The following is a 22,995-nucleotide window of genomic DNA, read 5'->3' on the forward strand; positions in this document are numbered from 1 at the left end:
ATTTGAACACAGCTCTCACAAAGGGCAGAAGGAGCTGCCTCATACCAGGCCAGACTCTCTCTTTCTGTCTATTCTAACTGGCTGGGGCTTTCCAGGAACTCTGGCAGAAATCATTCCCACGACCTATCCGGTCCTTTTAAGTAGAGAGGCAGTCTTCTGGATGCAAGCTCTGCTGCTGGGGCCCTCCCTCCAAATAGCCTGCTGTCTGTCTTTAGGGGATGGAAAACACACACACACTCCCAAGGGCACAATCGAAAAGAAAAGTCTCCTGCATGGCCCTGATGGAAATTACATTAAGCAGCACTCTGTACAAGTGCACAGCTCCTACCAGGGCTCGATTTTGGTGTGGGTGGACCAGGTCTCTCTTGAAGAGAGTTATGAAGACTCCGACAGTGAGATTAGCAACAGAACTGGCCTCAAACCCTCTGATGGCTAATGACAGGTCCTAAGAAATTGGCTCTTTACTGTTCCTAAATTTGCCGAGAAACCATGGGCAAGGATGCCCCCTGGTGTCTGCAAAACTAACAAGTTTATTAGCCGTTATTAATAGTGCCCTGATGAATCCACGCAGAACTATTCCAGTGAGGAAGAAAGCGACAAAGAGATTTTAGCTCATTTTTTGCTTTTATGATTTCTTTTATAAGCCGCTTTGACTGTAGGATGGGGTGGGGGAACCCTATGCATTTGAGGAGGCTTGCAAGCCCCAAAGGAGCCCTGTGTTCTTTTATTTCGCCAGTCCCAATCAGCTCGATCTTCCAAACCAGTGCAGATGTGGAGTTGTGGGGAGCTCAAAAAGGTCCCCGGCTGAGCCAGGAGGTCCTTCCAGATGGCCCTGTCTACCAAGCAATCATCTGAATCTGTTTGCGCACAAAGCCTGTGAGGGGTGAGATAATGTAGCATGAAGCCAACGTTATGCCACGACGCTTTCTATGGCATTTCCCCATCATCAGCATTAAGCATGCAGGGTGCTTTGGGGGCAGGGAGAGAGGAGCTGATTTGTTGCATCGGAGCTCCAGATCAACTGGATTTGCACAACTGGAGCTTGCCGGGATGGGACCGCGTCCCACAGGAATCACGAGACTGCCGTGTCTCCGAGCATGAGAGGCCTGCACTCTGCGAGGAAGGAAGCATTTCCTGCTGAAGACCTTTCTGTGGCCAGACCCTCCGCTGCTGCCTCTTTCCAATCGAGGCTGACATGTTAACGGCACTCTGGGGAGGGAAGGGGCAGGTTTGGTGTAATGGGATAATAATATCGGCCTCCCATGCAGAGCGCTTCATCGCTGAGGCAGGCCAGCTGCTAGGGCAGCACGCTTGTTGGCAAAGGGGAACGCATCGGTCATTTTGATGGCAGGAGGATGCGGGGAAAGTGGAAATGATTTATACCATAACAAGGAGAAAAGACACTGGGCTATGTCAGGGTGTCAGGCTCCTGCCTAAGGCAGAGTGGTTGGGGGGGGGGCAGAGTGGGAGAGATGGAGTCCCGGCCTCTGGATTAAACACTTCTCCATTAACACTTGCCAGGGTCTTAAACGTAAAACGACTATTTTCTTATTTCTTTATTTATTAAATTTGTTTACCACCCTTCATCTCTAGATTTCAGGGCAGTTCACAGCATAAAAAATACAAGATAAAAACACAAGATACATAATAAGAACAAGAACAAAACCCATTGTGTGAAATGAATGTCGTCGTCCTCCCCCTTTTTTTTGAAAGAAAAAAAGATCTGCCTCCTTCTGACCCACAGGATATTCTTTTCAGATTATTCATTTTAATTGCATGGACTCTGCAGCTCCTCCTGCACGTACTACAATTTGGACAAGGCCACTCTGCAAACAAACAAGCCATCAGAGGAGACGCTGCTGAAAGTTCATGCTAAGAATAGACAAGCGACTTGAAGAGAAGAGTTCAGCTATGTGACCCCTCCGCCCCCTGTTCGGAAGCTGGACACCAGAGCCAGACCTGCAGCCTGTTGCCTTTCCTTTCTTCCTGCCCCCCGAGTGTGCAGTTTGTACAGGGGGCGGGATGACCCCCCAGAGCACAGAAAGATTCTCAAGGTCTGTTCCCAGCCTGAGAATTACGCTTGGAAATGATCGGATGCTGGAAATGCCCCTGGGGACAAGATTGGCCAAACAGCCAAACTTGAGCTCAGTAACTAGATAACTAAGACTGCAATCCCATCCACACTTACCTGGGAGAAAGTCCCGCTGAAATCAGTGTGACTTAATAGCTTGGGATCATAAGGGGTTTTGCTTGGGCAAATATGCTGGGCCACTTTTATTAAGCCCTGAATTCACTCCTCTACTAACGGCAAGTTAGGGTTCATCCACATTTTCGCTTGACGCATATTGTATTGCGTACCAATTGATTCCCCAGGGTATGAGACCTTTTCTCATTGTTCTTCAGCTGTGCCTTGCAAAAATCTGATCTTACCTGCTGAATGGAATCTTGGTTAAGACTTTTCTGTGCATCGGCAGGTGACATATGATTTTCACAAGGCACAGCCACAGAACAACGAGAAAAGCTCTTGAATCTGTGGCATAATTAATTGGTATACAATAATGATCAAAATATGGGTGTAGCAAAAGTGTGGATGACCCCTTAGTGAGGATGGACAAGGGCAGGGAGAAAAAAACAACTACAGTGGTACCTCGGGTTACATACGCTTCAGGTTACATACGCTTCAGGTTACAGACTCCGCTAACCCAGAAATAGTGCTTCAGGTTAAGAACTTTGCTTCAGGATGAGAACAGAAATCGTGTTCTGGCGGTGCGGCGGCAGCAGGAGGCCCCATTAGCTAAAGTGGTGCTTCAGGTTAAGAACAGTTTCAGGTTAAGTACGGACCTCCGGAACGAATTAAGTACTTAACCCGAGGTACCACTGTACGAGACTTTTAGAAGATTTCTGAAGGCAGCCTTGTTTAGGGAAGCTTTTAATGTTTAGTAGGTTATTCTATTTTAATATTCTGTTGGAAGCTGCCCAGAGTGGCTGGGGAAACCCAGACAGATGGGCGGGGTATAAATAAATTATTATTATTATTATTATTATTATTATTATTATTATTATTATTATTATTGCAGTGCCCTCCAGATGTTGCTGGCAATACAACTGCCACCAGCTCTCACCAGCCTATGGCCAGGGATGGATGAGACTTGTTGTCCACCATGTTGGCTACCCCGGACTTGAGGGCCACATCTCTCCCCACCCCCCTGCTCCTGAGTCGCTTGTGCATGAGAAGGTTTCTCTCTTCATCCTTTTCCAGGGTGTGTCTGCCTACCACAGAAGCCACCAGTGCTGTTTGAAAAGCAACTCCCTCTGTGAGAGCTGATCCTATGAGGGCTTGTAGGGAACAACAGGAACACAATGAAAAGCTGCCTTGCTGCTTCTCCTGATTTGCAGATGAGTCTGTGGGTCTCTTTCAGGGGTCAGAATGCTAATAGCTCTTTTCCCCTTAGTCTGCTTAAGAGGATGAGCAGGAGTGAGCTTCTCTCCAGAGCTGGGCCTACTACTGGACAAAGTAAGGTGACTGCTTCAGGTGGCAGATGCTTGGCGGGGGGCAGTAGCCCCCTTGCTCTTCTGGTCATTTCCCTGTGTTGGAGGACAGAGCTGTGTTAGATCAAATGACTTTCCTCTCCTGAAAGTTTAGGAACCCTCTCATGGTTACCCCATCAAACTGCCCTCTTTTTATGCTTTATACTGTGGCAACAGAGGAATTAAAGCTTCCATTTCGAAGTCATGCTAGAAGAGGAGATTACTCGCAGAATTTTTTTTTAAAAAAACTTCAATTAAAGTTAAATATTACTCATTCTTCCTCCGACACAGTTTTATTCAGGAGGCTTAATATTTAACTTGAAGAGCTTGTCAATAGCAGGCCCAAAGTTGCACTGTCCACCATGTAAAGAAAACAGGAAATCCTATACATAGAAACGTCCTATATTTTACCTTGTCAAACAAATAAAATACATGTGTTTATTTAATAACCTTCTCCACAAACAGAAGTAGTTACTGGCACGTGGGAATAGCAAGGTTTGGATTAGCCATTGCAAACCGGGTTCCTTTGAGATGTTTAGAACTACGACTCCCAGCAGGCATGGACTGATGGGAGTTGTAGTCCTAAACATCTGGAGGATACCCAGTTGGAGATGGATACCCATCTGGAGGGTACCCAGTTGGCATAGGGTGGTTTAAATGGCAGCTTCTCCTTGTGTTTACTATAGGGACTACCCTTTATTCACAGCCAATGTTCCCGTCTAAGATCCATGTCTAAAAGGGAGACTGCTTTTGTACAATGGCTCTTCACTGTGTTTGATCGGTTCCTTTGTTTGGAAGATTGATTCCTGTTCGCTTTAGGATGATTTTCCAGTGATAACCGGGCACTCAAAAACCAACTTCTGAAAGCATGGTTAATCATTATGGCTGCTGGCGCTTGTAACGTGTCATAGCGCCGTTAAAGATAAGGTTCACGTAATGGCAAACATGACCTTGTATGGAAAACTTGTCTTGTTTTCACCCTGATTTGCCTTGGTAAAAATGTTATTAAAAAGGACCTTTCCTGTCAAGCATCAGAGATATTTTGAAGTAGAGTAGATCTACTAAAGGTAGCAGAGTTTTACTTCAACTCACGCCAAACACAGCATCGTACAACCATTTTGATATGTTGTTGCCCAAGGAGACCATTGTAAACAAATCAAAACATAGGTTGGACTCTAAGAATCACTTGTAAAGTAAAGAAGTATATGGATAATTAAGAAAAAATTGAATTATGGAAAATTATGGAAAATGGAATTATGGAAAATTATGGAAAATGTACTGATATGTAGATTTGGGGTGGGGGAAATTGCTAATAGGATCCATGTGAAGGATGGGTGGGGGGAGACAAGAGATTCAGAGAATCTCATGAAATGATTATAATTGGTTGTAAAAGCTTATTTGTAAAAACCAATAAAAATATTTCCCCCAAAAAAGGTATGTTGTCGCCCAAAATATCTGAAATGCACCAGGTTGTGGGTAGGTGGCTCTGAACAAAGCATCACACTGCCCCTCCCAAAACACTCTCCAAATGGCAATTTGGGTTTTCTACAGATTGCCGGTTGCTCCAAATTCGTGGTAAAGAGTAGGTTTTTGCGGGGATGGCACTGGAGTAAAGAAAAGGCACTTGGATGCGGCACTTTAAAGCACAGATCTGACCTTAGAACTGTGCTACAAAAGGAAGTCTGGATAAGCCCCAAGGCAATGAAGCAGAAATAAGAGCCAAAAAGCTTAGGAGTACGTCATTGGAGTGCGTCATCGGAGTACCAGACACTTAAAGCACTTTTAAAGCTCATGGCATCCTTAGCAAACTACAGTTCCCAGGATTATTTAGGGTGAATCCATGTGCTTTAAATGAATGCTGAATGCATGGTGTGGATGTGACCTTAGGAGGGAGGGAGGCAGGCAGGCCACACATTCACATCATATTTAAAGCACTATGACAACACTTTAAACAGTCATGGCTCCCCGCAGAGAATCCTGGGAGCTGCAGTTTCTTAAGGGTGCCGAGAGTTGTTATGAGATCTTTTCTTCCCCTTGCAGAGGTGCAGTTTCCAGAGTGGTTTAACAATCAATCCCCAGGGAACTCTGGGAGTTTTGGGATCTGGGCGGAGATTGGAGTGTCTCCTAACAACTCACAGCACCCTTAACAAACTACAGTTCCCAGGATTCTTTGGAGGGGGAGCCATGATGGTTTGAAGTAGTATTTTATTAAATTATTTCATAAAAATTATACACCGTTTGATTGTAGAAAAAACTCCAAGCAGCTTACAAAAAGATAAAACAGGAAAATCAGGATAAAACAGATAAAACAGAATAAAAAGATAAAACAGGAAAATCACGATACATGCAGAAGTCCTTAACTCACAGAGGATTTGAGACCCATCGGCTACCCTCACCTGGTTTAGCAGGCTGGTCAAAGCTGTCTCCCAGAGCATGACTTCTGCTGCATGCTGACAGCTTCTCGGAGCCACAGGTGAGAGCTGAGTGCAGGGTGGAGACCAAAGGTGGTCAAACAGCCCCAGGAAGAGCACAACGTGTCCCCCACCAGGGGTTTGTTGCTCAATTTTTGTATCCCCAAATTGGGGATTGTCTTATACGCAGATGCTGAATTCACAGGGACGAGTTGCAGTTTGTTCGCCCCCCCAAAAAACTTTGAGGTCATTTGCCCCACCAAAAAACTGATTTCTAAATATTGGGTTTAAAAAAGTAGGCATCGTCTTATACATGGGGTCGTCGTATACATGGGAAAATACAGTACTATCCCCTCCCCCTAACACCTTACTTTAACATGGGCATAGCCAGGATTCGGGGGGGGGGCAAGACACCCACCTTGGCTCTGTCTAGCAGATTTGGAATGAAAACAGTTGCTTTAAATTACCTTCTTTTAACTCCAGGTGCTCAGAAAAAAAATCTGTCAACATCTTTCTACGATTTCTACTTTTAGTTAAGTATTTTTATCTATTTGCCTAATTTAGGGGGTGGCAGCTACACACAGATATACACCGCGTCCTCCCACCCTCCGGCTTCGCCCATGCCCCATATATAGATAGATAGATAGATAGATAGATAGATAGATAGATAGATAGATAGATAGATAGATATAGATATATATAGTGTGAATGTGGCGTCAATCAGACACAATCTCCCCTCTTTCCTCTTAGCCGGCCGCACATGTTTCTTTCAATTTTAAACTTGACGGAGGGTGGGAAGCCCCAAACCCGACTCTGATTGGAGAGCCGCGTCGCCTTTCCACCAATCACGACCGAGCGCGCGCCGTCCGGGGGTCCTCCTCCTCCTCCTCCTCCCCCTCCCCTCAGAGGCGGAGTCCAGCTGTTCGGACGGGCCAACGGTCACTCCGTGTCCGACGGACTGACCGCTTGCCGTCCGGAGTCCCTCCGTCTTCTCTCGTCCCAGCGCGGAGTCTCTCGGCGAGGATGGCGGCCGGCCTGGACTCACTGGAGGAGTGCCTGGAGCGGCACCTGCCACCCGCCGAGCTGGCCGAAGCGAAGCGGATTCTTTACGGGGAGGCTGTCAGGTGCGCCGGGACTACAAATCCCAGCAGGCTCTGCGTCAGCTCGGGAGAGGAGGGGGAGAATGAGCCCCCCCTCCCGTCTCAGCCTTCTTCCACCTGGCGCCCTCCAACTGTTTTGGATGCGGGACTGCTGGGAGTTGTAGTCCAAAACATAAGGAGGGCACCTGGTTGAACCCTATTTTTTGAGGCGGGGGGCAGACATCTTCTCCCCTTAGCAAGTGTGTGGCAGGCAGAAATGAAACAGGTTAAGCTCTCCCCCTGCAGTTGTTGGGAGGGGGAAAGACTGGATTCCTGCTTGTTGCACAGGTGAAGGCATATTCACACACCCCAAATTATAAGGTCGACCCCCCCCCCTTCCCTACTGCCTCTTGGGACTTGGCAGCAGTCAGTTGCATTGTTGGCCATTTCAGGATTTGACATCAGAGCAGAGAAAGGATGGGCAAGTGTGGCCAAACTTCCAAAAGCCTCTGATTCTTTTCAAGGCAGCTGTCAAAGTTGGACGCCCTGCTCCCATCAACTGACTGTAAGCCAGCCCTGTTGGCTGGTGCTGATGGGAGTTGTAGCCGAAAACAGCTAGCAGGGACCAGGTTGGGGGGCAGGGGCTGCTGATCTAGGGTTTGGAAGAGGAGGGTGCTAATGGGTGAATGAGCTTCCCTCAGGATTATCTGTTTTGGTTTTTTAAAGGTGACATGACAAAGGCAACCCTGTTTTAAAAAATGATTAAATTGGAATGCTTTCCGCATGCTGAAAAGGGCTGAGAGGCTATCAAGCCTAACTCCCCATTGTAAGGCCCACATGTGAACCCACATGCAGCCCCCCTCAGCCAGAGGCTTCAACAGAGTCAGCTGCCTGCAGAGCAAAGGGCTTGCAGAAGTGGCCTTAGAAATTTATCCAGTAATATACGATATGAACAGCAATTCCAAATGTTGGTTCAGGAGTCCACAAGCCGATTACCAAACCTCTGCCTCTAGGTTCTGTCATGATGTGTTGCATAAGGAATGTATGTGTATGTGATGTCCGGATCAAGAGAGAGGCCCATCAGAAGGATATCATGGCAGAGTAGAAATGCTGTACTGCATTTAAGTTCTCATGAGATGAAATATTTGAGATTAGTTTGATGAGGATGGCTTGCTTGTCATACAGAGAACCTGCCCACGACAGTTTGCATCTAATGGAATTTGAGTAATCCAGCCTGTCCAGATTGTTGTTCCAAAACAGTTTTGTGTGACCCCACTAATTGGTGAACAGAGTGACTTGCTCAAGATTATATAAAAAGTGTGGGATGGGGAAGGTCTTAACCTTTAACCTTCCTTTTCCTCCACCGCTAAATATTTCTTGGCTGTCAAGGTGCATTGACCTGATATAAATAGCAGATATATAAACCTGCCATATTGCTGTTTGTTATTTTGTACAGGACCAGAGGAAGATTGTTATATTTTTGTGCTCTTACTTTTCCAGGCAACTGGATTTGCCGTCTGCTGCTTTGTCTGCTGCTACAGAAAGGGAGTTTGACCTACAGGGTTATGGATTTGGAGCTGAACCAGAGCAGTTGAGGCCCCCACGTATTGTCAGGGTGGGGCTGATTCAAAATAAGATCCAACTTCCTACAGATGCACCGGTTGCTGATCAGGTACAACTGAAGCTTGTAAAGGAAGTTCCTGCATGTTTCCAATTGCTGGCTCTTGTCTTTCCAAAGGGAGAGCAGCCCCAGCTTCTTTGTACCATTATGCTTTGTCAGAGACTCAAATCTTTTGTGTTGGCCATATTGTGGGGTAGGAGAGCTGGGGGGGGGGATCACATGTAGCAAGCAATGTGCCCTTTTAGTTTCAGATAGTACATGGGTAAACAAGTCTAAAAATCCCAGGACACAAATGTTAATGGCCCTCTAACAGCTGTGGTGGCTCATTTACCAGAAGTAATGTTTTTGCGTTAACTCTGGAAGTATATACAGTCAAACGTTGGTTCCTGAACACCTTAGTTGCCGAACAAATCGGCTCCCGAATTCTGCAAACCCGGAAGTAAGTGTTCCAGTTTGTGAATGTTTTTCAGAAGCTGAACGTGTGACACGGCTTCTGCTTGGGTGCAGGAAGTTCCTGCAGCCAATTCGAAGCCGTGCCTTGGTTTTTGAACAGTTTTGGCAGTCGAATGGATTCTTGGAATGGATTAAGTTCGATAACCAAGGCACCACTGTACTTGATTCTGACCAAACTAAGACTCCTAGAGGGCCATGAAAATTGGTGTCCCTGGTTTTTTTAGGCTCATCTACCCATGTACTAAGGAATGTGGGTGGCGCTGTGGGTTAAACCACAGTGCCTAGGGCTTGCCGATCAGAAGGTCAGTGATTTGAATCCTTGCGACGGGGTGAGCTCCCATTGCTTGGTCTCTGCTCCTGCAAACCTAGCAGTTCGAAAGCACAAAGTGCAAGTAGATAAATAGATACTGCTCCGGTGGGAAGGTAAATGGCGTTTCTGTGTGCTGCTCTGGTTCGCCAGAAGCGGCTAAGTCATGCTGGCCACATGACCTGGAAGCTGTACGCTGGCTCCCTCGGCCAATAAAGCGAGATGAGCATCACAACCCCAGAGTCGTCCGCAACTGGACCTAATGGTCAGGGGTCCCTTTACCTTTTTTACCCATGTACTATCTGAAACCCAAGGGGTGCATTGTTTGCCAGATGTGAAATATATTGGCATTATTTTCAGCTCTCCTACCCCACTAATAAACCCATTTAATTGGCAAAGTTTCTTCACTCATCATTGTTAAAGCTGCTGCTTCCTACAGGCAGGGTTTCTTGTCAACCCTTTTTCTCTCAGTATTTTGTACATGGTTGAGCTTGGGAGGCAAAATGAGAGCAAAGGTAGTTTATTTAAATGACCTTTACAGCTGACCTTCTCGCTAGGTAACTGCACTACACAAGCGCATAGAAGAAATTGTGGAGGTTGCAGCAATGTGCGGGGTCAATGTCATCTGTTTCCAAGAGGTCTGGAGTGAGTAGTGTTTTGTTCTGCCTATTTAAATCCTCTGTGCTGCTATAAAAGTCAATCTCAGTTGCGTGCGACTCTTGAATAAAGTCAGAGCACAAACCAGACTGAAACAGAAAGGTGTTGGTGAACAAGCTGCATTCTCTGGGCACAACCCAGGACATCTTTTCTTTCTGTAAAATATTTATGCACGATTCCCACTAAATATCCACTGTGGCTAACAACATCTCCATTAAAAACCATCAAAACATTAAAAATTCAGTTATGAAACCTAAAAAGTTAGATTAAACGATCTGTAAAAGTAGCAACAGAAAATAAAAGTACAGTGGTACCTCAGGTTACAGACGCTTCAGGTTAGAGATGCTTCAGGTTACAGATGCTTCAGGTTACAGACTCCGCTAACCCAGAAATAGAGCCAGTGTGGTGTAGTGGTTAAGAGCGGTAGTCTTGTAATCTGGGGAACCGGGTTCGAGTCTCCGCTCCTCCACATGCAGCTTCTGGGTGACCTTGGGCTAGTCACACTTCTTTGAAGTCTCTCAGCCCCACTTACCTCACAGAGTGTTTGTTGTGGGGGAGGAAGGGAAAGGAGAATGTTAGCCGCTTTGAGACTCCTGAAGGGGAGTGAAAGGCGGGATATCAAATCCAAACTCTTCTTCTTCTTCTTCTTCTTCTTCTTCTTCTTCTTCTTCTTCTTCTTCTTCTTCTTCTACCTCGGGTTAAGAACTTTGCTTCAGGATGAGAACAGAAATCGTGGCGCAGCAGCAGCGGGAGGCCTCATTAGCTAAAGTGGTGCTTCAGGTTAAGAACAGTTTCAGGTTAAGAACGGACCTCCAGAACGAATTAAGTTCTTAACCCGAGGTACCACTGTATTACAGTTAGGACCTCATATCAATAGCACAAAATAGTATGAGAAAGACAGGCCCACCTCAAAAGCAGATCTCTGTTACATGCGGAAACATCTTATGGGAGTGACAGGGCGAACTTCTCACATTTCTTATGATGCCATTTTGTAGCGATGCCTTTTGCTTTCTGTACACGAGAGAGGCTTCCTTGGACAGAATTTGCGGAATCAGCGGAGAGCGGCCCAACGGCAAGGTTTTGCCAAGAGGTAAAGAGCCAGATTCCTGTCCTGTCTTTTTACAAACCTCCTCTGCACCGCTGTGTCAAAACAGCCTTTGTGCATTTGGACTGTCCTTTCCACCCTGCATGCAAACTTCCAAGAGAGTGGTCATTTTTCTAGAGCTGGGCCCGGCAACCACATCTGTAACCCAGGTCTGCAACCCTGGGCAGTGAAGCTGCTTCAGTCGCATTTACCCTGCAATCCTGAGTACATGTTTATTCAGAAGTAGCTGTTATTCATTTATTAATTACATGTTGCACAATCATCTCAAGGCAATGTACAATAAAATGGCAAAAAAGTTACAAACATGAACAACAGAGATATTTAAAATGAAAACAATACAGAATGGACACTCAGGACACAGACATTGTGAAGCAGCCTAACCACCCCGGTGGTTTTGCTTTTGTGTGGCTCCTGGTCATTTCAAGGAGGCTTGCCTAGGAGAACATCTTAGTGGATTGGGCCCAGCTGATAAGTAGTGAGTGAGCTGTGCCATTGGTCGGGATTGCAGGTAGATGTGTCTACAGAGGACTTTTGGGAAGTACAACTTCAGTTATTTTGCTTTTCAGCAAATGCCTGACTTTCTCCTTTTTTTTTGGCAAAGAGACAAGTGTCTGTTGTTTTCCCTCTCGTCTGAAATGATTTCCCAACCGTCTGTTTCTTGTTGATCCTGAAGGGACCGGAGTGGCTTGCTGTGTATCCCTTTCCATCCTGCTGCCTTCAGTTTAGCACAGGTCAAGCACGAAGTGATTGTAAATGCCAGATTAATTGCATCTTGGTGGATGTTGTTGTGGTTAACATTCAAGCATATGGGAAAGTAAAATGCCATAAGGGGAAGGAAGAGAAAACATAATTGGATCAAAGGAGACATGACTTATCAGTACTGAGACATAATGCAAAATACACTCTTCAGGGACCAAGGGTAATAGGAGACAAGCTGTTATATCTTTGTTCTAACTTCTCTGGGCAAGACAGTTCCCAGATTCCTTTTTAATGATCTTATGGGACACATTTCCCAGGAAAGGCGAAGGCTTGGATCTGGAAAAGGTCAAGAGGAGTTTGCGGTTCCCCCCAAAATGCTGGCACTGAAGGGTAGTCCGTCGAGGCCTCTAGAACAGCCTGGGGTGGGGTGGGAGATGCTCTCGTCAAGACCAGAGGTTGTTTCCTCAAGGTAGTTGGAGCATGGATTTGGGAAGGAAGCAGCACTTATGAGTCAAAACCTCCACTGATGGACAGAAGTGCCATTGCAGGGAATTCAGTGGTTTCTGGCATTATTGAGGAAACATTTCATCCTTCTTTATGAATAATATTGTTATTAAGGTAAAGGCAAAGGGACCCCTGACCATTAGGTCCAGTCGTGACCGACTCTGGGGTTGCGCGCTCATCTCGCTCTATAGGCCGAGGGAGCCAGCGTTTTTCCTCAAACAGCTTCGGGGTCATGTGGCCAGCATGACTAAGCTGCTTCTGGCGAACCAGAGCAGCACACGGAAACGCCGTTTACCTTCCCACCGGAGCAGTACCTATTTATCTACTTGCACTTTGACATGCTTTCGAACTGCTAGGTTGGCAGGAGCAGGGACCGAACAACGGGAGCTCACCCCCTCGCGGGGATTCGAACTGCCAACCTTCTGATCAGCAAGTCCTAGGTTCTGTGGTTTAACCCACAGCACCACCCACATCCCTTAATATTGTTTTTAGATTGGACATAAATAGGATCTGGTACAGAGAGTGCTCTGCATTGCCACCCATGACAGTAGGAAGAAGTTTCTGACAGTAAGAGCCATTTGACAGTGAAATAGACTACCTCGCAAGATGGTGGATGCTTCTTCATTGGAGGTGTTTAAGCAGAGGTTGGATGGCTACCTTTTTAGGGATATTTCAGCTGTGATCATTGCAGGGGATTGGATCAGATGACCGTTCCAACTCCATAATCCTTTGATTCTTTGACCTCCCTCTGTTTTAGCTATTCAGTCAGCAGATTCTTCTGTAGGCATTTTTTCCTTTTCTCTTGGTCTTGCAGCCCTCCTGCCAACTGGCAGATCTCTTGTGAAAACCTAATCAAAAGTCTTTTTATACTGTTCTGCTGTTTCATCCTGCTTTTCTGATATTTGGTGTTACTATTTATTTTTTATTGTCCCAACTGTTCTCATTCGGTAAGTTGTTCCAAGATTGTCTGCTGAAACGCTGCTAGTACATTTAATAAAATGTGGCATCATTTCCATCACGGCTGCAGCTGGCCAGGAAGCACAACATGGTGGTGGTGTCTCCAATCCTGGAAAGAGATACTGCGCATGGGGAGACCTTGTGGAACACAGCGGTGGTGATTTCGAACACGGGTGCTGTGCTGGGCAAGTCTAGGAAGAATCACATCCCAAGGATTGGAGACTTCAATGAGGTGAGTGGTAGCTTTTGCATTATGGGGAAACAGAGCACTCTTGCTAATTCAGGAACAAATTCCTCCAGGAGCAGCTTTTGCAGGGGGGTGGGGTTGCCATGCACACATCCAAATCAAGCGAGCATACAAAAAATATGAGTGTCCTTGTACTTCTGCTTTCACTTTGAGGGTCCCTGGCTCCGTGTGTCTGGTTTTCAGGCTGAGGCTCCCAAATTGTTTGTTTCCTGGCACCAAGGAGCAACTTATAGGAAAGAAATCCTGTCTGAAACCCTGGCAAGCTGTTGCTGTCAGTCAGTGTAGACATTATTGAGCTAGATGGATCAAGGGTCTGACTTGGAAGAAGGGAGCTTCCTAGGTTCTCCTTGTATCTAATATTGCTTAAACCTGTTTGGTATTTGGGGATACTTCCTTTAGCTTGATCACCACAGATATGCCCAGCTCTCGTCATGTCTGCTGCTGCTGCTGCGAGATTTCTATTAAGGCAGCTGGTGTTTTGGACTCCAGGGATCTCATTCAAGTCTAAGTCTGTGTGTTTTGCAGTCAACATACTACATGGAGGGGAACATGGGGCACCCGGTGTTCCAGACTCAGTTTGGGAAGATTGCCGTAAACATTTGCTATGGGCGACATCATCCCCTCAATTGGCTCATGTACAGTCTGAATGGAGCAGAGATCATCTTTAATCCTTCTGCCACTATTGGGAAACTCAGGTACCATTTGGAATCTTGCTTATCTGCTGCAGAAAGTGGTCTTAATTATGACCCGGTGTATGCGCAAGGCCATTACCTTTGATGAAACCCTCAGAAAATTTGGAAAGCTAAATTGCGGTCTTCTGAAGGAGTGCTCTGTTGTAGCCCTGCCTTATCTCTATGCAGGGGCCAAATTGAGAGGGTCCAAGCAAAGCACATGAAGCTCATGAGCTCTCCTAGCCGAAGGGTTGGCAACAAGGACGACTGCCTTGGAAGTCAGTACAGTGGTACCTCGGGTTACATCCGCTTCAGGTTACAGACTCCGCTAACCCAGAAATAGTACCTCAGGTTAAGAACTTTGCTTCAGGATGAGAACAGAAATTGTGCTCTGGTGGCACGGCAGCAGCAGGAGGCCCCATTAGCTAAAGTGGTGCTTCAGGTTAGGAACAGTTTCAGGTTAAGAACAGACCTCCGGAACGAATTAAGTACTTAACCCGAGGTACCACTGTAATTCGAAGTCTCAGGTAGCTGATGTGAGACAGTGTGAGAGGTAACAAGGGACCATTCCTCCAAAGCCTTCAGTGCCCAATAGCCTTGTCCTGACTGCCACTCCATTGGGCACAGAAGGTTACAGTCAGGTAGCTGCTGCCGCCACCCCAGAGTGACTGTAAATATTTTACGCTAAGAGCTCAAAGGGTTTAGCCATTAACTGAGCTGAGACAACAGACAGGCTCTGAAAGGGCGGGGGAGCTTTGGCGGGAGGGTAGAGGTTCAGCAAAGCCTGCATAAAACGCCTCGCTAATGGGTGAGGAAAGAAAACAGCGGGAAATAAGAGACAGCTTCCAAAAAAGAGAAGAAAACAAGAAAGAGCCAGGAAAGAAAACAAGGCATATGGGTATCGGGTGTGTCTGGGCATTGAATCCTCTGTGGGATTGAAGCTGAACAGACAATGTGTGCACCACTCTCAGGACCTAGACTACTCCATTAGGAACGCTGGCATTTGTGATCTAACCTGGCCTGAGAGCTTTGTTCCTCTTTGCAGCCAGAGCTGGACTGGCTATGGGCACTGCTGCCAGCAAAAAAGAAGGTGGCCCCTGCCTGGGATGCCGGCTAGGTACCAAGGTCCTCTTACAGCCAGAATTGCCATTTGCCAATGCAGGAGCCTGGGTCCCCTTGCCAGCCAAATGGAGGAGAAGGCTGTCTTGTCGGGGACACTGACTTGGTCAAGCAAGCCTGGCAGCTCTGCCCTTCTCTGTGGCCAGGCCTGGTGGTCTCTGTGGGGCAGATGCTTCTCTCCTCAGGGCCACATAAAGAGTTGAATAAAACATGCAATCTGGCTGCTCCTACATTAAAACCAAAGGTTCAGGGAGCTAGAGCTCTGTGAAGGCCCAGTTGCATAGGCCTCCTGCAGGACAGGAACTGGGGAGGAGTTGCATAGTCCTGCCTCTGAAACAAGACTCACCCCTCCCTGGATAACTTCCATTAGGAAGAAGGACTTTCTAAGTGATGGAGTGCAGCTGCAAGTTGGAGGCGTTTTGTTACAGGAGCTGTTCACTGTTCACTTGGATTGTGTCATGCCCAAAAGAGCATCACGAGGGAAAAGGGCTAGCAAACATCTCCTCCTTTGTAAGGGGTTATTAGATTGTCATCCAATGGCGTCTGCTTAGCTTGGAGGCCAAAGTTCAGGATATTCCTCATAATGTATGACTTTCTGCCCGAGCTAATGGAGAGGCTGAGAACGGGGTGTCCTGTTTGTTTAGCTGTTCTGTGTCTGTCGGAGGGTCACAATAATTGGGTGGATGTGAAACATTTAATTTTTACCAGGCAAAGAAAATAAGTGGGTGGCTTACGAAACTCACTACTTAAGGGTTGGCCAAAACATGCTGAACGATTTCTGGGACTCTTGTTTGTGATTGCTGCATGGGGGCCATTGTGACCATGCTTTTATTTCCAAAACTTATTTCTTTGCCCCACAGTTTTGTTTGTTTAAATATTTCTGTAACCCCATTCAAATGTGATAAAAAGGGGTGGGGTGGTGGAATAAAATGATTATTCAGAAGAAAACGGCAGATAAGAAACCAGTGGCTAACAGGTGGGTTTTCAGCAAAGACCAGAATTCATGTGGTCCTAGGGCAGCACTTGCCTCACGACAGAGCAGAGGTAGTTCCACCAAGAGAGCACTACAAATACATCTCTTTTATTTGTATTTTGTGTAGGTTTGTTGTGGCCCTCTTATAATCAAAGTGAAGCAAGTTTGAAGCCTGATTTTAAGGTAGTCCAGGTTTTTCTCAGTTAATTTGAGGAGAGCTTTGGAGAGCTTGCCCAACAGCCACCCCGAGTTGATAGTTATTTCAAAATCCACCTTGGGAGAGGATGGACTTTGCTTGGATTGTGCCCCACGTTCTTTTAAAGGGCATGCTTAGGGCCATTAGAGAGGCAGGCGGCAGGTGAGTGTGTGACCTTTTGGAGGCATTTCCTGCTTTCTCAGGGTGGTTTTAGTGAGGCGGCATTATTGACTCTTTCCTTGGTTGCTTTATTGCTTTGTGAGAGTATAAACTAACTGGCAGGAAGAGATTTCTTAGATCCCCTGCAGCAGACAATTTCTGCAAATGATACAAGCAAGCACTTGCTGCCCTCTCTTCCCTTCCCCACAACATGTCTGCATTTCCTGTTTCTCTTCCCTCTGCCCCCTGGTATCATTCGAATCAGGGCCTCTCCCCAGAAGCTGCTTATTGCCAAACTGGTCATTTTAGTGATTGCGCTACACCTTTAGTACTCCCTGCTGGAGATCTCCAATACCACCCTCCCCTCCGCAGCCCGCTAGGAGTCCTTTATATCTTCATCTTTCTTTCTTGCTACACATCCACTACAGAAGAGGACAGCACAATCTGTTATCGTATTTGTCAGGTGGAGAGATGTAAGGTATCATAAACAACATTAGCTTGAATCTCCAGACGCTTGAATTGTTTTTCCAAATTGCCTTATGTTGGGCTGGAAATGTCCTTCTGCAGTCAGTCTTATTCCTGTGAAAAATAAAGCTGTTCTATTCTACAAAAAAAGTAGCTTTTTTAAAAGTAGGAATGAAAAGCAATACAATAAAATATGCAACAATACAAATTAAAACATAGAATCATGGAATTGTAGAGTTGGAGGTGATGGTCATCTAGTCCAACCAATGCAGCATTGGTTAAAACAGATAAACAGATGGAGTGAAGGGAAAGTCTTGACAAAATAAGAAACTTCTTTAGAATCCATTTATAGACACTAAGGTATTTGTGGTGTGGAAAGCACAGCAATCTAAGTGAATCCCAAAGAGGTTCCCCATCTCTCCCCCCCCCCCCATAGGCATATTAAATAATTCACCCTTCTACGATAGTGCAAAACGGAAGACAATTTAGGGACTTGGAAGGGGAAGGGCTGTGCAGGAGTGGGGGAGCTGTGGAGGCGGGAGCTGCAGTTGCCAAAGCTGGGAAGCAGCCCCTGAGCGCTTCCTTTGAGCTGCCTGTCACAAGACGACATCGTGAAGAAGGTGGCCTGTTAAAAAGTGGTATTTCAGGTGATGTAAGAAAGGCTTTGATTCTGCATTCATGGCTCTTCCTTTATTATTTCCAGTGAATCCATGTGGCCCATTGAAGCGAGGAATGCAGCCATTGCGAACCACTGTTTCACCTGTGCCGTCAACCGGGTGGGAACGGTGAGGCCTTTCAGCTCTCTGTGCTTTGAGATGCAGCCAGTTAGGCTCCTGCTCGCTAAAAACAGAGCCCTGCGTGGAACTGTAGGGTGTAGCATCAAAATCCCCTTGTCAACCATCTGCCCTGCCCCTCTAAGTGGCTTTTTAATGCTACTCTCCCCCGTTCTGCATCTTCTCAGCTGCCCTGCTGGCTTCTCTTCCCCACAGCAAAGAAAGTGAGTAGGTTTGTGAATGTGTTGTTGCTTTGGGATAGCCCAGTGTTGCCAGAAGGTTCTGAGTAGGAGAGGTTATCTGGAACTGTTCTCCCTGCGTCTCTGGTGAGCCTTTGGCCACCTTGCTCCTGGAGCTGGCTCCTTGAAGGTGCTGAGGACAGGCACACTTGCTTCCTGCTGTCACGGATCGGGAGAAGGCATCAGTAGAAGGTGAGGCTGCCAAAAGCCCTTCCTTCCCTGTTTCATAAGGAGCGAAATAACCCCCATTCACAGATGGGATTTGCCTTTCATCCATCAAGGAAATCAATAGACTGAATGTGGAGACAGGCCGCTCTAGAGGATGCAAGCAATACTTTGCTTGAAAGCCAGACACAGCTGATTAGATTTAGAATGATAACAATGGCTTCTGTGTCTTGCATTGTTCATTTCGAGTTTTTCAGGGTGGGTGGGGAAGTGGAAGAGGCTGCGTGGTGCGAAGCAACAGTGCCATCTTCCTTTCATTTTGCACTCTTCTGCTGCCGTGAGGGTGGCTTGATGAATAATTCCTTCTGGGTGATGACTCTTCTGCTTCTTGCAGGAAGTTTATCCAAATCCTTTTACATCAGGAGATGGTGGAGAGGGTAGGTGCCTTTGTTTTCTTTTGTATGGAGAGTGATGCTTGTGGGGAGTCTCTTTAGTGTGGGGTGGTGATAGCATGCCAACAAGGATAGAGGTTCCTCCTTCCAGTCTGGTTGTTCTTTTCTGTGGTGGGAAGAGGTTTGTCCAGCACCCTGGGAAACTCTGAAATGGTTTGTGGTATTGGGCAAAAGGGCCAAAAAATTAACTCCTTTAATGTTGAATTCTGCATTTATATCTAATAATGTGTTTGTTCTGAGGTCACTGAAGACAAGAATCAGAATAGACAAATAACAGATTCATTAGACAGTTGTCTTGAACATTGTGAAACTGTTTGTGAGCAAAAGGGTACATTTTAGGTTGCCCCCCTTTCCCCTTCAACTCAACAGGACAGCAAGCAGCTTTTGAAAGCTAAGGCCATTTGAGATGGCACAGAATGGGGAGGGAGCGGAGGGCAAGCCTCTTGGAGTCCCTGCAGCACCTCAAAGCCACCCATAGTTTCCATCCAGCCACACTGGAAGTAATTGGGAAGCCAAAGGATGGGAGAGGCCAGTGCAGCCTCTCCTTCCTGCTGGCCAACCTTCACTGTTCCTGGGAAATGTTTCCTTATCTGGCCTCCTCCTCCTGCCACCCTCTGGCTTTAACAAAAGGGATTTATGTTGTAATAAATTTGTTGGCCATCTTTTTGTCGCTTTTCTTTGCAAAGGAGGATCATAGGAAATGAGGGTGCAAATGTCAGATTGGTCTAGTGACCATGGGTGTCGCCAGGATTTTTTTAGGGGGGGGCAGGCATTTTGTTAGAGGGGAACAGAACCTCAGTTTGCTATGTATTTTTTGTTTTTATTGATTTAGGAGAGCAACTGCCCCTCCCTGCCCCCACTTTACACCCATGTTAAGGACACAAGAAGTGGTCTGCTACGGAATAAAGATCTTGGTCTATGTAGTTCAGTAATTTAGTCTTCACTGCAGGGAGCTCCCTAGCACACCCCAACACAGCAGAATCACTTTCCCTTCACATCAGCTAAAGCCAGGGGTGGTAGTGGTCCTGCCTAACGCTGGGTTTGGTTGCTATGCATTTAAGCCCAGCACCAAGCGAGACCAGTCTCCCTTTTCATTGGCTGATGTGAAGGGAGAGTGATCCTACATAGCCCTGGGTTCTTGCTTTGCATGGTCCTTCAAAGGCTCCTGACAACCAGCTGGTTGGAAGCTGCACAAAGCAGGCTTTGGGCAAGTTTTGTCCTTTCTATCAAGGTCCGCCCTTACCTGTATGTTGCAGGTGTGGGGCAGGTGGGTATGGTTTGCCCCAAACAGTCAAGATAGACTTGTGGGCCAGAGGTTCCCCCCCCCTCCTTACTCTAACTGTTCCATCACCCTGCAGGGCTCCCATTTTGCTATATTCATTTTGTTTCTCTTGCTTCTTTGCTGTTTATGAAGCCCATCGTGACTTTGGTCACTTTTATGGTTCAAGTTATGTGGCTGCTCCGGATGGGAGTCGGACCCCTGGCCTCTCCCGCACCCAGGATGGGCTTTTGGTGACGGAGATGGATCTAAATCTTTGCAGGCAAGTTGGGGACAAATGGAATTTTAAGGTAGGTCTTTTTTCACTAAGCACACCCTCTTGTTTCTATCTGATTTCCAGTAAGGCTGAACTCTGCTGGTGTTCAGTTGAAATGCTAATTGGCTTTTACCTCTAAGTATATTCTGGAGGTTCTGGAATGGTTTAAGATTTTTCTGGATCTGGGGCTGTGCAGTCAGCAGCTCCTGAATTATACCAGGCTGCTGCATCTGACCCAAGGGTACCAGAAAGTTACCTTTAAAGTCTACACACTCTTTTGACATTAATGAAACGACCTCCTTTGGGGAAGGGTGTTGTGGGAGAGGGATAGTGCAGTATGTATATTTTACAGCATCTTTTATATGCATGTTTTAAACTCTCCCATTGAAAGTAGTAGGTGAAATTGCATAATGGACACCTACCTGCAATGTCTCCTGCATTTCACCAGCTTTCCTTGTTGGCGCAGTGAATGCCACACCCTGGGGAGCCAGTAACCACAAAAACGGCAGGTGTCTCTTGGAACAATGATGGTCTTTATGCTCACATTAGCAAGGAAGTCTAGATTTCTTTGACAGGAATGTGACAATCTTGAAGCTGCTTAAGTGAAGATCTTGTTCCCTCTCTCCATCTGCAATTCTGTACCCACTCACCTCAAAGTATGCCCCTTCCATCTCAGTGAGGCTTGCCTCCGAGTAAATATTTTAAGATTCACTAGTTGCAAGCTTGAAGATCTCAAATAGTTTTCTGTAGCAGCTACCCTAATTGCTTAGGATTATTATTATTATTATTATTCCTCCCATCAAATGTCAAAGAGATAGGACTGTTAGAAGACATCTGAAGGCAGCCCCGTATAGAGAAGTTTTTAAAGTTTGATGTTTTATTGTATTTTTATATTTTGCTAGAAGCCACCCAGAGTGGCTGGGCAGCCTAGTCAGATGGTCGGCATATAAATAATAAAATTATTATTATTATTAGTCAGAATTTCATCCTAGCAGGCAAAGATAGCTTTTCTTTTCAGCCATGAATGCAGGCTAGATAATATTACTAACATTTTTTGCTTTATTTGCAAAACTAGAAATTTATTCATTTGTTTAAAAATGGGGCTTATGTTTGACTTGCCATTCTGAAGGTCTTTTGCAAGTGGCAGTGGCAGGGTATACTGAAGTCCCTTTGCGTTTTTTTCCAGATGACCGGGAGATACAAGATGTATGCCGAGGAACTGGCTGCAGTTGTCCAGCCTGACTTTGTTCCCAATGTCATCAAAGAGTAGCTTGCCTCTGCTGCTGCTCAGGAAGGTTGGGAGAGAAACATATTGTCCTTCACATGCGACATGGCAGCTCCCCCCCCCCCCCGATGTAGTGCCTCAAAACACATGGTCTGCCTTTTTAGGAGTACTTTGGATGGGATTCATATAATTCCTTTGGGCCTGCCCACTGGGACTTTGGGCTTTCTTTGAACCAGATTCATTCCTTCTCTGCCTCTCTTACAGCAGAAGTTGCTTGAAGAATGCACAACTGTTTGGCTGTGAGCCATTTTTTAATTTTTTTAAAAATATAGCTTCAACTACTCGATCACTTGGCCCAGTCATGAGGAAATGCTTTGATTCAGGAGTGTTTTAAACCATGTGTTTATGAGGGGGTGTGTTTCATACAGGTGGACAGATATGCAACAAAATTATACACCTTTCCTGTAAACGAATCAGAGGAGTGAATCATAATGAAACCATGTTTTGTATTCCATGGCTGTAAAAAGGCCCGAGAGCCAAGACCACAAGAAGAGTCCTGAAGCTGGAGCAGGCCAGAGGACCCCCTAGTCTAGCCTTCTGTTCTCACAGCAGCCAAGTGAGAGAGTCAATCGTCAGCTGCCCTGTTGCGTCAGTTGCAACAACAAAAAAACACCCCTTGTTTTCCCCTGCTAGAAACTAAGTTTACTCTTAAAAGGGAATTTTAGATTGTGAGGTCTTCTGGGCAGAGATCTGTGCTTTTCTACTTTAAAGCGCCTGGCCCGTTGATGGAGCTGCTGTAATAATAATAAAAAACAGTAGATGGGGAAACCTTGAAAATGTGGTTCCTTGCTTTTCCTCGCCTCCAGATGCTTGGGGCTGAAGTGTGTGCTTCCAGTTCTCAGAGGTGAAACTGTAATTACTTATTCAGCATTTCCTTTTCAAAAATTATCAGCTTGCAATGGTCAGCAAAGAAAGTTGGCACACACTGTGCACTTGCATTAACCGCTTAAAACCTTTATTGAGAGTGACTCAATTACAAGCAAAATATATTTTGCATATAAAATTTCTCTGCAAGTAAAATATCCCTTTTGTTGTTATGGACAAGAATTATGAAGGCTGTTCTTCTGGATCAACTGAGTGAACCAGAAGAGGATGAGATTTGGGCCCATTTACTTGACTGGACCTGTTTCTACCCATCTGTAGCTTCCTTGGTTCTCATGGCTTTGGGCACCAAGAGAAAGGCTCCCTCTCTCACACACAGGGCCATGTGCCCTCTGCCAGCAAGGCTGCCTTGCATCACCTTTCTCTGCTTGGGATGTTCAGCTACTCAGCCACCGCCAAGCACCATTCACATCTTCAGAGGAAAAGCTAAAACAGGTCTCTTAATGAAAGGGGAGTTACTTGGGCTCTTCTGCTGTGGGAATCTGCAGAGAATCCATTGCTTGCTCTTTGCTT

The 22,995-nt window shown here is 46.1% G+C and overlaps 1 protein-coding gene and 1 long non-coding RNA gene across 2 annotated transcripts; one reads left to right on the top strand and one right to left on the bottom strand.

Annotated features, from left to right (window-relative positions):
• Nucleotides 1–647: 647 nt before the first annotated feature.
• On the bottom strand, nucleotides 648–6,515 carry LOC310834316. The gene is made up of 3 exons (XR_014559181.1): nucleotides 5,925–6,515; nucleotides 1,667–1,826; nucleotides 648–874 (listed from the first exon to the last, which is right to left on the bottom strand). It is a non-coding gene; the product is annotated as an uncharacterized lncRNA (long non-coding RNA).
• Nucleotides 6,516–6,842: 327 nt separating this feature from the next.
• Nucleotides 6,843–22,368, top strand: UPB1 (beta-ureidopropionase 1). Its single transcript, XM_083717518.1, has 10 exons — nucleotides 6,843–7,063; nucleotides 8,519–8,690; nucleotides 9,957–10,044; nucleotides 11,052–11,146; nucleotides 13,392–13,553; nucleotides 14,094–14,263; nucleotides 17,855–17,936; nucleotides 18,723–18,765; nucleotides 20,195–20,349; nucleotides 21,502–22,368. Exons 1-10 carry the CDS (start codon nucleotides 6,963–6,965, stop codon nucleotides 21,583–21,585), a joined length of 1,152 nt encoding a protein of 383 aa, XP_083573644.1. The 5' UTR covers nucleotides 6,843–6,962; the 3' UTR covers nucleotides 21,586–22,368.
• The last annotated feature ends 627 nt before the right edge of the window (nucleotides 22,369–22,995 follow it).

Source organism: Podarcis gaigeae (genome assembly GCF_964106915.1).
Source record: "Podarcis gaigeae genome assembly, chromosome: 16".
Taxonomy (NCBI): Eukaryota; Metazoa; Chordata; class Lepidosauria; order Squamata; family Lacertidae; genus Podarcis; species Podarcis gaigeae.

What these genes read in the sequence shown, in the direction of transcription:
- UPB1 (XM_083717518.1), top strand. Translation starts at nt 6,963, where the DNA reads ATGGCGGCCGGCCTGGACTCACTGGAGGAGTGCCTGGAGCGGCACCTG. An exon ending in CTTTACGGGGAGGCTGTCAG is followed by an intron (nt 7,064 to 8,518) that starts GTGCGCCGGGAC and finishes TTACTTTTCCAG; the next exon opens with GCAACTGGATTTGCCGTCTG. An exon ending in CCGTCAACCGGGTGGGAACG is followed by an intron (nt 17,937 to 18,722) that starts GTGAGGCCTTTC and finishes TGCTTCTTGCAG; the next exon opens with GAAGTTTATCCAAATCCTTT.